The 14,172-nt window shown below is 41.4% G+C and overlaps 2 protein-coding genes across 2 annotated transcripts; one reads left to right on the forward strand and one right to left on the reverse strand.

Moving 5' to 3' along the window:
* Positions 1-1,849: 1,849 nt before the first annotated feature.
* Positions 1,850-7,420, reverse strand: LOC103718899 (phosphoinositide phospholipase C 4-like). Its single transcript, XM_026809247.4, has 9 exons — positions 7,069-7,420; positions 6,123-6,319; positions 5,463-5,598; positions 5,173-5,385; positions 4,479-4,708; positions 4,072-4,189; positions 2,733-2,885; positions 2,572-2,658; positions 1,850-2,433 (listed from the first exon to the last, which is right to left on the reverse strand). The coding sequence occupies exons 1-9, from the start codon at positions 7,384-7,386 to the stop codon at positions 2,143-2,145; spliced, it is 1,743 nt and encodes a 580-aa protein (XP_026665048.3). The 5' UTR covers positions 7,387-7,420; the 3' UTR covers positions 1,850-2,142.
* A 4,473-nt stretch (positions 7,421-11,893) lies between these two features.
* Positions 11,894-13,160, forward strand: LOC103718906 (protein DOG1-like 4). The gene has a single exon (XM_008807918.4). The coding sequence runs from the start codon at positions 12,327-12,329 to the stop codon at positions 13,158-13,160; it is 834 nt and encodes a 277-aa protein (XP_008806140.1). The 5' UTR covers positions 11,894-12,326.
* The last annotated feature ends 1,012 nt before the right edge of the window (positions 13,161-14,172 follow it).

The following is a 14,172-nucleotide window of genomic DNA, read 5'->3' on the forward strand; positions in this document are numbered from 1 at the left end:
TTTTTAGAAGAAAAAATGCTTTCCACGAATCAAACAAGCCCTAAAGTGTTTCTGGAATTAAGGTATGATATGCACAAGCTCCTTTGTTGGAGCGTGACACCTAAGTCAATAGCCTAAGTCAAACACACTTAAACCAATATTTTCAAGTCTCCTCTGCGCGCTGACGGGCGAACCACCGCTACCGCATGGCGTCCAACCAATGCCACGCCGAAATCCGCCTTCCAATCAGATGGAGGACTATAGATTCGGCCCCAGCCGCCAAGGCCAATCCATATCCCATGTCCCCCCTAAAGCATATCACGGGGCGCCGCCCTTCCCATCCTTGTCTCCATATAAAGTCCCGAAGGAGAAGCCCTATAGAGGCCATACATGTCCGAGTATTCCTCCTACGACGTTTGCTGCTACGTACTAATCCTACCCTTCTATTACGATGGCTTCTCAAGCGGCCAAGCAGGAGATCTTTGCCCACTTCTTCGACTGCTGGCTCGTTTTCAGGCACCAAGATTCTTATAGGAGATCGCGGTTCCTCCGCCGGCGGTTGGCCTACTGATGTGCAGTGCAGAGAGGAAGACGAATGGCGGGTGCTTGTCGGCACAGAGTGTGGCAGCGAGGGAGCGAAGAAAGAGGATCAGTGAGAAGACTCAGGAGCTGGGGAAGTTGATCCCTGGGGGAAACAAGATGAACACAGCTGAGATGTTTCAAGCTGCCGTCAAATATGTCAAGTTCTTGCAGGCCCAAGTTGGAATTCTCGGGCTCTTGAGCACCATTCGGGTAAATAACTACGGTCTTCACATTTGAATTAGTTATAGCTGTTCCGCTTTTGATTTTGTCTATCGCCAGGGCTAGGCATAGCCCAAAGGCCCAAGGTTGGTTGCAGAGTGATCATTTTTATTGCTTGAGAATAATGGTGGGGTCGTTTGAATTTTGTGTTTTCTATCTTTTCTCCTTTTTTTTTTTCTTGTTTCATTACTTTTTTTTTTGTTTGTCGCAACAATTAGAAATACAAAGATTATTTTTAGGTGGGATGAAATAGGAGGAAGAAGTTGTCATCCAATCTTTTGCAAGCTGCCCTTGTATTTTTTTTGACTTTGGACCAGATATCTCCAAATTCAGAGAGAAGTTTATGGTTGCAAAGAGTAGGCCTTTCATTAAATAAGTGAAGATCTTCTGAGGCAATATGGAAGATAGCTTGCTGAGGAAAATTCTTGAATATAGAAAAACTATCACAACAACACGTTGAGCGAAAGAGTAATGTGCTGATCCTAAAAGCTGGTGCTGCCGTTTGTCAGCCAACGCTCGATTCTCCGCTCCTGTGATATGTGGGAGATGGCCGGATGGCCGTCTCTCAAGGATGGGATCATTAACTTGACACCATGTAGCTGGTCCCGTTAATGGGAATTGGTCTTGAAAACAGGACATTCTGCACTAATATGGCATGATTTCCACAAGGTTTCTTCCACTCCTAGTTAAAAAACCAGAAAAATATGCCAACGACATTGGGTGAGATGATAAAAAGGTATAACAAATGTCATATTTAAGCAATATTTCTTAAGACTTTCATTGGCAACTGCCAACAAAATGTAAAGCCTACAAATCAGAAAGAGTTGGTGTTATGAATTTTCCTTTTTAAAATACAGTAGTTATTGATCACGGTGTCCGAACCTAATACCTAAGGTTTTTTATATTCTTGGCTTGATGTTCTCCATGCGTTATGAAGAGCATAAGAATGCCATCTCACAAAACAATTAATCTGTAATAGCTTGAGATCTGAATCCAAAGAGTAGAACGTTCTGAATAATCACCGAGCAAGCAATCAAGCAATCACCACAAAAGAAGGGGAAACAAAAGATTTGGAAGATAAAAATTTTGAATGGGAATCATTGCAGCATTTCATTGTTGCTGCTGCTGTCATGAGTATTATTCTTCTTTCACCATGTACAAGATCTAAATCACAAAATTACGAATATCATAGTCATTTAGATGTCCACTGAACTGTAGGAATGCATGTTATAGTCTGGAACCCTCCTCAATGATGTCCAACAAACCACAGCTTCTGCAGCAAACTGCACAATGTTATAACGCAAAGTGGTATAATTTCATGGTTAGGGGAAGTCCAGCAGACAACAAAGCTCCGCTACAGTCTCAGACAAACTCGAAACGCACGAGCAACTTTGCAGAATTTAGCTTTACTCCCTTGCGGTCGTAGAGCGGCACGGCTCGGACCCCCGGCCTCAATTCTAATACAGGCAGGCAGGTCTGTCCGCCGAAGTCATTCTGGGGCATGTTAAACTTATGGACTTCGAAACTCAGCAAAGCCAGTTCTGGAACAGTTAATGGGAAACCAAATTCCTCATCCCATACTGGTGTCCAATCATCAAATATCGTTCTCGTCCTCTTCTGCATTGAATCAGCTGGCACTCCAGCTATCCCTACCTGGAAATTGAAACACAAGTTGCTTCCCATGTTATATATCAACAAGATTGCACATCATATTAGTAACTGTGGCATGCAAGGTCCTAGTTAAAGATGAGCACAGAAAGCAGGGTGGAGACTATGGTTTTAAATTCTGACCTTCATATAGAAATCCGGAGGGGAATAGGGATCAAAATGCAGATGCTTAAAATCCAAGCGCCATCCGTCTCCCATATATACTTTAACCTGTTATGAGCATATGAATCTAGGAAACTTGGCAAAAGGAGGATAGATGCATATATAATTCACAAATGACCGACCTTTAAGGTTTTCTTCACAGGTAATCTTGCTTTGGGATCAAATACCTGACCATTTGGATTGGCCTCTAGCAAGAAATCAGGCTTTTTTACATAACCACAACCACCATTGGCTCTGAAAAATCCATGCATCAGCCAAAGAGATCTTCCATATCCCTATCAAAGGGGAAGACAGACAAACTAATCAGTCATGAAGTGCCAATTTGTGGAAATCCTCAATATATAGATTAATAAGAAAATGACATATGGGATTATCTGTGCTAGGGGAATTGAGTTTGGACAAAAATGGCAACTTAACTTTTTTTTTTTTGTTTAGAAATCAACAATAACAATTTTATTCATGTGTTCTTGTATTTGAAATTCATGTGATAATCTTGTGTATGAATTTCTTCTGGTTTCTATAGGAATTTTTCTAATTTTTAGCATTTTTTGTGATGATTTAGGATTAAAGTGGAAAAATATAATAAAGAAATCAGTTTGTTGAGTATTTTGTGTGATTTTATTTGTAAAACCCTGATTGCTGTACACTATCTTTTCCGCTCATATTATTTATGAACATTACTCTCCAAGTTTTCCCTTCATAATTCCAAGTCGGCAGTCGGCGGTGTTCTATCTCATCAAACATAATATGAAAAACAGAAAAAAAACTTATTCTAAGAGGTATTCTAATTATCACTAATTATTGATCTATGATGAGGGTAAAGAAAAATAAATAATGCCCATCTTAACAAGCAGCCAGCAATTTGACAGACCAAAATCTAGAGAGAGAGAGAGAGAGGCAACAAATATCAGACACCCAATAGTTGAAGAATTTGCTCATTCGGTATGGTAAGATGTAGTTTGCAAGTGAAGATGCTTAACATTTGCATAATTGCTTGTTTTAACCAATTAAATTTACAAGCTGCCCGAACTTTTACCATGTAGTATTTGGTACCGTCATCCAAAGGTGTCCTGCTCGTGTTTGAAAACAATGAATCAGCATAAAGAAAGTCTGCAAGGGATTTTTCTTTTTTCTGTCAAGGAAAAAGATGGGGCTAACAAAGTCTGCAAGGGATGTCTGTAACCACCATTTTGTTGTTAATATATGTATATAAACCTTATATAAGCCTCAATCTTAGCAGAAAATTTGATAAGTCTCACAACAACTATAATGTTGTTTCTTATTTTAAATCAAAAGTTTGCTGAATATTTCACATAGCAAGGATCTCTAGTTCTCATCAATTTACCCATCTGAAATTCCAACACTGATGTTTTTGTTAAATATAAAAGAAAGATCATGAGTTATGCGAGCGTAACTGATCATAGCAAATTATCAGCTCACTTGTTGAGCATGGAAGCTAACCTGCATGTTAAATGCAACCATCTGTGCACCATGCTGCCACCCAAGCAAAGGTTTGTAGTTAGAAGAGGTAATACGTGTACCTTTCGGGTATATCCTGATCAAATTCTTCTGAGTGAACCTATGATGCCAAGCAGAACAATTCTCAGTCAGATTAAAGAGGACAAGAATGTGTCAGGCTAGTCTCCTTTCTGCAGCTTCTGCTACACAGCATAAATTAAAAAAACACTAATTTGACTCATCTAGAAAATAAAATAGAACATCTGCAGGTGGTTACAGAATTAACTTGGAATCGCCATGACAAATGGGTGAGCTTTGTTCTGACATCCAAGGAAACTATCCCTTATGACCTACCAAACCACATATTTAGTCTAAAAAAGACTGATATTCATTAAGAATGTAAATATTACCTTACTACGTCAGCTCTATGGGATACTGCTGCCTTTCCAAACTCCTGCTCGCTCAAGCTAAGCCGCCTTACTTTGTCATGATCCAGCTTTAGCGACTCTCTTAACCGACCTTTAGGTTTCTGAGCATGAATAGTGATAAGTAGTCTGTATCGAGGTGCTGAATTCTGCTGGAAGAAGTCTTCACCATCAGTATCTTCCTCCTGATCATGATTGTTCCGTTCGTGATCATTCTGCCAGAGATTGATGGCATTCAATGGTGATCAGTGTCAATGCGTCATATCTAAGTTCTGAATATAAAGCTCTAGGATGAGCAAAATTTATACATGTATGGACATATCAAAAAATTCAGGCTCCCGAAGTGGGCCTCAGCACCCAGGCCAAGAGACCGAGCACAAGGGCCCACAATGCAGAAGCGGTGTTGGTTTACGGTTCTCTGTGTTAAGATCTTACGATGCTATTAGCCAGTCTATAGCACGATAACCGAAACTAGAACAAGTGACTATAGCCGACAATGCTTTCCTTCCCAAAGTGACTAAACTAAGTTTGATATAGGAAGTTGTTAATGTAGCAAAGCTTTTTGTGCCATACAATCGGTGTTGATCTTCATTTTATACATTTTCTTAGCAACTGCTCAAATCGGTATCCTATAAATACAAGATACATCATAACATGAAAGAAAAAAATATATGTGCACCTTATCATCATATTCGAGTTCAGGTTTTTGTTCTGCAAACTCCTGTGCCGTTGTTCCATCATCAGATGTTACCTTTCCCTTTTGAGAGTTGTTCTCCTTAGGTGGTTTACTTGAAATAATGATCATCTTCTTAAGAGCATCTGGAGAAGGAAAATCCTCAAGAGTTTCTGTCTGGGGGTAATAAAGCATGTCTCCAAATGTTCCAGTGATCATCTGAAAAAAAACGAATACTGCACTTAAAATTAAGGATCCAGAGAACTATAAATTCAAATGTAGAAAAGCATACTCACCTCAGCTACTTTATCCTGAAGATCTGGGGTGAGGTGGTCCTCTAAAGTTATCACAACAGGGTACTCCGATGCACAAAAAGCATACTCTTTAATGGACCTCAAACATTTGAGGAGTTTCACTGGTTTTGTCAGTGTCCTTCAAATGCAGTAAGTAAGCTACTAAGGGTAGTTGCAACATGAAGGAAAGAGTAAAATTTAAAGGCTTTAAATTAAAGATATATGTAATCAGCTGATTCTATAGTTGGTAGCAGAAAGAAAAGGCCTAATCGGCATACAAAGAGCACTTTTTCAGGCCTTGTTTCAAATTATGATTTCTAGGAAATTAACCTTGTTAGCAGTGTCTTGGAGAAAACAGCATAGCGAGCATCCCTAGTTAATAATGCTAATATTGTGCCCACTGTTGAAGAACAAAACTATCATCAAGTGGATATTGAAATTAACTATAGATGGATGGATAGATAGATAGATAGACAGACAGATAGATAGATAGGATTTTCAAAATTCTCTTACAACATCATCAACTACTTCTAAGGTGGCGAATATCTGTTGCTCGAGACAGCTAGGTTGCACATTTTATGCAGAATCCACAATCTCAATAACAAGTAATATTGAGCATCACAACAATACCATCAATAAAGATTTTGATAGAACTGGAAATACCTTCCATGGAAAACTTTAACATTATCTTTTGCAGAATTTGGCCACAAATCCAGCTCAATTACTCTGACACCTCTCTGCAACGCTTCTATGATTGGGACATCACTGCACTTGCTATTAAGCTGGTTTCCGGTCAAATATGAATTATGGCCTGTGTACATGTAATAATGAGACAATGGAGCAGTCATATCTTGGCGAACCTGGAATAAAAAATTATTTTGAAACGCCCCATGTTAGTACCAAAAAATAAATAATAAAAGAACAACTCTTATTCAAACAACTATTTTTACTTTAAGAGATATAAAAAAAAAGCAAATTAACATAAGGTTCGCAGCTCCCATGAGAAATAGTTTTGGAGGAAAATATCAGATATTGTATGATGGTCTAAGTTATGTTCATCACTTTACAACTAAAGTATTACTGTAAGTCCATGGGTGGTCCATATAAAAGTACCATAATTTAACTTAGCTATGAAATAAAAATTTTGCTCTCCATTTGTGTGGAATACGTAGAAAATGCTTTGAGACACCAATTGGTGAATGCAAAATATTTCTTGCGCTCACATAATGCTGCTCTGGCCGCTCGATATTTGGCCATTTTCTGCGTGCTGCACTACTTTTCACGAGTTATATGCTAGTCCCTTGGCTACATGGAAAGTAAACTATTTGTATGCATGAATTAGGAGTGCAGATTCTTTGCAATCTTAGTTAAGATTGCACGAGATATATCCGACCAGGATATGGGGCAAATTAAGGCACATATTATGTTCTCAGAAACCAATCTTTCATTTCATTATAAGAAATTTTTGCATGATGAACATATTATGTAATCAGAAACCAACCTTTCTTTTCATTGTAAGCAATTTTTGCATGATGATGTATTTATTAGCGGCATAGCGCTATGCCGTGTCTACCATGTTATGTTCTGGGTTCGCGCGTAGGAAACGGACCTGTGTCCGGATGGGTGGGTTGAGCTCGTCGGAGAAGAGGTAGTGGCTGTGGAAGTCCTCCAGCGTGAGGAGTGGGCGGCCGAGGCGGTGGTGGAGGCAGTGGACATGCCGGACCCGGTCAACGATCAGCTTAGCGTCGGCGAGGGTGGCGCCGGCCTCGCCCTGGGCCTCGGCGAGGAAGCAGAGGAGATCGTCGGGCCCCATGTGGTTGCCGCCATCGGTGTAGGCCTCGAAGGCCGCCTTCACGTCCGGCGGCGGCGCCGCTTCGCTCCGCCGGAACTTCTGTGTGAAGAAGAGGCAGTGCTTGTAGCTCCCCATAGGCTATTGCTGGACTTCTACCAGCAGAATTCCTTCAGTATCAATGCCGGTTTATAGCTCCGAGTTTGGGGCGCCAGCTCGATCTCTGATATTTTCTTAGTGGATGACATGAATGGGAATCTGATTCCGGTCGGCAGCGTAATGATTGACGGCAACCCAGGGAGGGAATTTAGCCAACCCTTCAATCGCAGCATCGGATTAATTTACATGAAAAGTGATTCGCCGTCCGGACTTTTCTGAGATCGAGTACACACTGGGTAATGCGAGGAAGATTTCGGAGAGAGAAAAAAAAACATCTTGCATGAGCATGATGCCAGCCTGCTTCGGTAACAACATGAAGTCATCTCTGATCAAACTTTCAATAAAATAGTTTTTCGAAAGCATGCATCACATAATTGCTTAGGTTAATATATGAAATGAGACAACAGTCTGACTTGACGTCCCTTCTTACGTGAGGATCGATATTTGATAATTTTACCTAGCTCTGTTATCATGCCAGGTAATCATTTAATTCTAAAATCTTCAGGATGAATTTAGTAAAGCAAATAAATTTAATAATAACTTTCTTGTGCTTTGCAGCATGTTTGTTTGAGCGGGCTAAGCCACATTACTCATGGAACCAAAAATTTATATATAGGATGTTTGAACTAATGTTTGGTGGTGAATTTCTATATTATCTTTCATGTCATTGACGAGAAAGTCATTTTTTTTCGATCACTCAAATATATAATAAGGATTCATGCCTTGCACGAGATTTGGTGGGGTTACCATCAAAGTTCCCCCTAATTGTCTTCTTGGGATGTTCTCAATGCCTCAAACTAAAACTATATCCAAGCTTTAGCCTCATGCTAATAGCCACCTTAAGATGGGAGCAGTGATGACTATGGTTTCTTCTCATTTTCATCAAAAAAAATATTTTTTGGTTCCTTCTCCAGCAAGTTTTATTATTTTAAACATCGAAATGATCTCGAACATTCATCCTTTTATTCGCGTCTTCTTCGACAACAGGTGCACATGGGTGATGTATCCAATGAGTTTTTTTTAAGATGACTTATCCATCTTCTTTTGGATTAAAATAAGAAGACTACTCATCCATGTAGCCAAATTCCATCCCAACAACAACCATACCGTGCACATGGAGTGAATCACTCAATTAGCTCCACATGGCCAGGTAGAAAGGACTAAAAACAATTTAAGACAAATTAGAAAAATTAGAAGAAAAAATATTTAAGGATGCTCTTTACATAGTGAAAATCTAAGAAAAATAATCAAAAAAAAATATTAAAGTGATCTTTTTATATGAATTGATAGTGAACCTGCCCATCCAATTGCGTGCTGGAGAATAGGATTCTCAAAGATAACAATTAAGGCTCCTTAAATTGACATGCATTGATGATCCGCCTAAAAGGTGAGACTTTTTGCCGAGTTGATGCCATGGGGAGAGAGAATCTATTTTTATTTTTTTAATTTTTGCTAAGGAAATAAAACCATAAAAGCAGTGAAGCTCACCTCTTCATGCACTAAGATGGATTTGATGCATGTGGAATAAAGTGAAAGAAAATCATATGACCGGCAATATCTTTAATTTTGGAAAAAAATCCTTTCCTTTTCCCTTTGAAGAATGGAATTTAAGGCCAAATGGAAAGCAGCAAGAACCGACTAAAAATAAAAACACTTGTCATTATCATATAGCTTCGTCTTGGAGGACTCCTTGGCACTATGTATAAATGGAAGGGATGAGTGGGGCCCAAGGAAATTCTACCTCGGGGAACAGGGAATGTTGCCGAAGATCATGATTTGGCAGTTTCAAGTTGGCGTTTTCGAGACTTTACAAGCCGGTCCATCCCAGTCCATCACTATTTCCTAGTCTAAATTATGAATCTTCGGATCAATATCTAATGTTCATATCAATTTTTCAGAAGCTTGAATATTTTTTAATAAAATTTAATTTCTATGTATACCCTCATCCCATGATGGATTTGGAGTCTTGATTGAAATCTTTAGCAAGTCAGGTTGCTGTCTCCAATAAGTGAACTCAACAAGTCAGTTCTGGATTGGCTTGGTTTGGATAAAATATATTTTTACTGAGAAATAACTCAGATAAGCAGATTCTAGCCTCCATGGCCAATCCGAAGCTTCATCTTTTCCTAGCTCACTGAACACTGACAAACAAAAATCATATGAGGCAGGCAGTAGAGAAGGAAATATGGGATGGACTCTCCATATTTTTCCTAGTGCCCATCTTAAAGCAAAAGCCCAAAAGCCAGGAACTTCTCTTACTAGCAGAGTCGTCGGTTCCGTAATAAATATATATAAAAAAAAGAAGGAAAGAAAGTCGCACATAACATCCTCTTTCTTTCTCATCAAGCCTCTCCATCCATTCTCTTCCTCGTCAAAGCGTCTTTTTTGTCCGTGAGGTCTTTCTCCTCCTTTCAAAGTCTCTCTCTCCTCCAAATCTCTCTCTTTCTCAAGACTTTGCACCAAAGAGTTTCTAAAATCTAAGGAATGATGTACATATCATTCCTTATGTTAGAGAAAGCTAAAAAATTGTGCATTATGTACTCGTACTGATAAACATCATATTGTAAAAACTGTACATCGATTTATCTAAAGATGTGTATTGGCATACTAGATGGCTTAATTTACTTGTTGTGTATCATCTAGCCATATAGTGTGTACCGGTAAGAAATATATTTTGAAAATTATATATTGATTTACTTGGAGGTGTGTATTAGATCACTGCTAGGTGTGTATCAAAAAATCTTGTAGTATGTATCAAAAAGTAGACGAGTATATATCATTTAACCATATTTGTGGATTGACGAACATGATATTTTGGAAAGTATGTATCACTTTACTTGGAGGTATGTATTGGGTTGCTAGATGACTAATTTGCTAAGTATATATTACTTGACCATGTATCATATACTAATGAACACTATATTTTAGAAACTATATATCGATTTACTTAAAGATGTGTATTAACTTGCTAGATGACTAATTTTTTTGGTAAGTATCATCTGGCCATGTAGTGTGTACCGGTAAAAGGCATGTTTTGAAAACTATGTATCGATTTATTTAGATGTGTGTATCAAATCACTGGTGGTATGTATCAAAGAAACTTGTATTATGTACTAGAAATTTGATGAGTGTATATCATTTAACTATATAATATGTATTGATAAACATGATGTTTTAAAAATTATTTATCAATTAGCTTGGATATGTATACTGAGTTACTAGATGACTAATTTTGCTAAGTATGTATTGTTGGAAAAAAATTGCAACCAAGGAATAATGATGCCACAATTTTTTTTTCTCTACAACATAATTTTTAATGTAGAAAAATCCTTATATGTGAAGAAAAAAACTATGGGACCTAGTCTAGCCAAAAACTTTTATTATTTAAAATATTGGGATTACAATAGATCCTCTTTAGTTCAACTAGAGGCTGCACAAACATCAACAAGATTTAATCTTAGCTTCCACAACAAAAACATTCATCACCAATAAGGCGAATTTCAACAATAAATAACAAAATATAGAATAGATCTCACCAAGTATTGATGCTTGAAATAATCAATAGAGAAGGCTTTTTAAAGATCCAAATCGTTCAATTTGTAGCTCTCAATGTCGGAAACAATATACTGAAATTTCAGCCAAATCTAGATACAATCAACCATCCAATCATCTCACAAAGCAGCACCTTTTCTATCTCTTCTTCTTCTCTATTTTTTTCTCTCTTCTGTTTAACAAAGAGCCATGCACTCTCTGGTTTCCTGGCAATTTACTCATCCAAGCCGCCGGTTCCTTCTTATCTCGTTTTTATTTTAAATTTAAATGAGGTAGCTCCTATATTAGGAGGGACCACACTAACATGTATCAACTAATCGTGTATTGTACATCGGTGAATATCATATTTTAGAAACTATATATCTATTTATCTAAAGATGTGAATTAGCTTACTAGATGGCTAATTTTCTTAGTATCTATCAACTGACTATTTAGTGTATACTGGTAAAAAGCATATTTTGAAAACTATGTATCGATTTATTTGAAGATTGTATTAGATCACTACTGGGCGTGTATCAAATAAGCTTGTAGTATATATCAGAAAGTCGATGAATATGTACCATTGAACCATATAATGTGTACCGATAAATATAATATTTTGAAAATTATGTATCAATTTGCTTGAAAATATGTATTAAATTGCTAGATAACTAATTTACTAAGTGTATATTATCCGATCGTGTACTGTATATTAGTATACCATGCACTGAAAATTATGTATCAATTTATCTAAAGATATATATTGACTTACTAGATGACTAATTTACTTGGTATGTATTCTTTGGCCAGATAGTGTATATCGGCAAAAAAAATATATTCTAAAAAAATAAAAATACCCTAACTATTTTTTTATTTTTTAACTATATTTTTTAATTTTTAATTATATAATTTATAATTCTATTAGTAGAAGAAGTTTTCGGGTTCGACAAATTTAGTACCTGCACAGGATCTTTTGTTGGAGCGTGACACCTAGGTCAGCGAAACCGCGTCCTGCAGGGCGCCGACTTGAGCAACGTGTCCATCGTCGCAGAGGGCCGGTGCCGGATCCAAATAAACAACACACAAACGAATATTTTCAAGTCTCGTCTGCGCCATGACGCGCGAACCACCGCTACCAGATGGCGTCCAACCAGTGCCACGCCGAAATCCGCCTTCCAACCTGATGGAGGACCATAGATTCGGCCCCAATCGCCTAGGCCAATCCATATCCCATGTCCCCCCTAAAGCATATCACGGGGCGCCGCCCTTCCCATCCTTATCTCCATATAAAGTCCCGAAGGAGAAGCCCTATAGAGGCCATACATGTCCGATCGAGTATTCCTCCGACGACGTTTGCTGCTACGTACTAATCCTACACTTCTATTACGATGGCTTCTCAAGCGGCCGAGCAGGAGATCTTTGCCCACTTCTTCGACTGCTGGCTTGGTCAGCTCGACCGCGACCTCCGAGCCCTCCTCGCCGCCGACGAGCCCTCCCTCGACACGCGGCACCACCCTCATGACGACGCCAACGACGACGAGCACCAGCTCCGGTCTCTAGTAGAGATGGTGCTGGGGCACTACGAGTACTACTACCGCGCCAAGTTGGCGTCGGCACGGCGCGACGTGTTAACCATCTTCTCCACCGCCTGGGCCTCCTCCACCGAGAAGCTCTTCCTCTGGGCCGGCGGCTGGCGGCCCAGCGCCGCCTTCCAACTCCTCTACTCCGAGCTCGGTCGCCGGATCGAGCGATGCCTCGTCCAGGGTGTACTCCGGGTCCAGGACCTGACTAGGCTCTCGGCCCTCCAGCTCGAGCAAGTGGATCGGCTCCAGAGGAAGACCATAAAGACCGAAAGAAAGATATCGGAGGAGGAGGCCAAGGCTCAGGAGTTGGTCGCGTGGCCACAGATGGTGGAGATCTCGCATGAGATCACGGAGAGCGGGCGAGAGGTGGCGGCGATGGAGGAGGGGTTGGTGGGAGCGAAGGAGGCGATGAAACGGGTGCTGGAGAGGGCGGACCAGCTGAGGATGGAGACGATCAAAGGCGTCGTGGGGATTTTGAGGCCGCGGCAGGCGGTGCAGTTTCTAGCCGCCGCCGGAAAGTTGCTCCTCCGGGTTCATAGGTTCGGAAAGGTTGTTGACGCGGCCGCCGCGGCGGTGGCCGACGGAGTCGGCTACCACCGCTGTCCTCTCGTTGGAGAGGAAACTACAGGTAGTAATTAAGCCTGAACAAGGGGTAACGGAGCAGCAGAAATATGTACGGGAGGTTAAGGGAAAGGGGAAGGGCACAACCGGGGCGATGCCTTATGGCCCTTGGTTGGTCACACACAGAATTCGCCCCCCTCGTCCGGTGCAAGCAGGGAACCGACCGAAGAAGAGTCCTGAGTCTGGTGGAGGGTCGACTTCAGCGGCGATACCGGCGAGCTCGGAGATGAGAGCGGCGGTGAAGGGAAAAGGTGCTGCTAGTTGCTCGGAGGATCGAGACGGCTGGCAGACTCCATCAAAACTTGCCCGCCGAAAAGCATCCGGGAAATCCTATGCGGGTGCTCCCTCGGTGGTTCCGTCCGGCGGAGCGGGTCGACCCGGCGGGGCTGCTTCTTTTCAGGCTGAGTCGAGTCGCACCAACCATGTCCGGGCTCGTGATGCGGTCCAGCCATCTGGTGAGCAGGAGAGGGGGCAGCATCCGGAGCGGGTTAGCCAGAGCCCGACTCGGGATGGGGCTGGAGTCAGCTCGCATTTGGTCGACGGGGTCCAGTCTGATACACCTGGGTTAAAGGGTGCGGATCCGAGCTCATTCAAACGGGTGAGGAGCCCGACCTCTGGTCTGATGGTGTTGGATGATCTGTATCTTAACAGATCCGACGGCTTGGAACTTCCGGCAGAGGGGCAGCGGAGATTCGAAGGCAAGGGTCGCCGGCGATGTCGGAGCTCCCCCCCACCTTCTTCGCCGGAGTCTGGCCGGACACCCAGCACAGGGCTGGCAGTTGGGGGAGGACGCCAGGGTGAAGAATCTCGGCCGGGCGGGACTTCTCGGCTCGTGTCCGCGGAAGACTCGTCGTCTCCGTCGGCTGAGGGAGGCTCGCCGTCGCCGGAGATGGAGGGTGTGGCGGCGCAGACTAAGGCAACGGGAGGCAAGGCTGGCAAGCTGGTGGCAAAGGAGCTATCGGCCACTGTGAAGGGGTCTGCTACTGTGGCTGAGGCGTGCCGGATGGCACAAAGGAACAGTGTGCAGGGG

The sequence above is a fragment of the Phoenix dactylifera genome, chromosome 8 (assembly GCF_051530095.1).
Source record: "Phoenix dactylifera cultivar Ajwa chromosome 8, Ajwa_hap1_PhDact_Kaust_v1.1, whole genome shotgun sequence".
Classification (NCBI taxonomy): domain Eukaryota; kingdom Viridiplantae; phylum Streptophyta; class Magnoliopsida; order Arecales; family Arecaceae; genus Phoenix; species Phoenix dactylifera.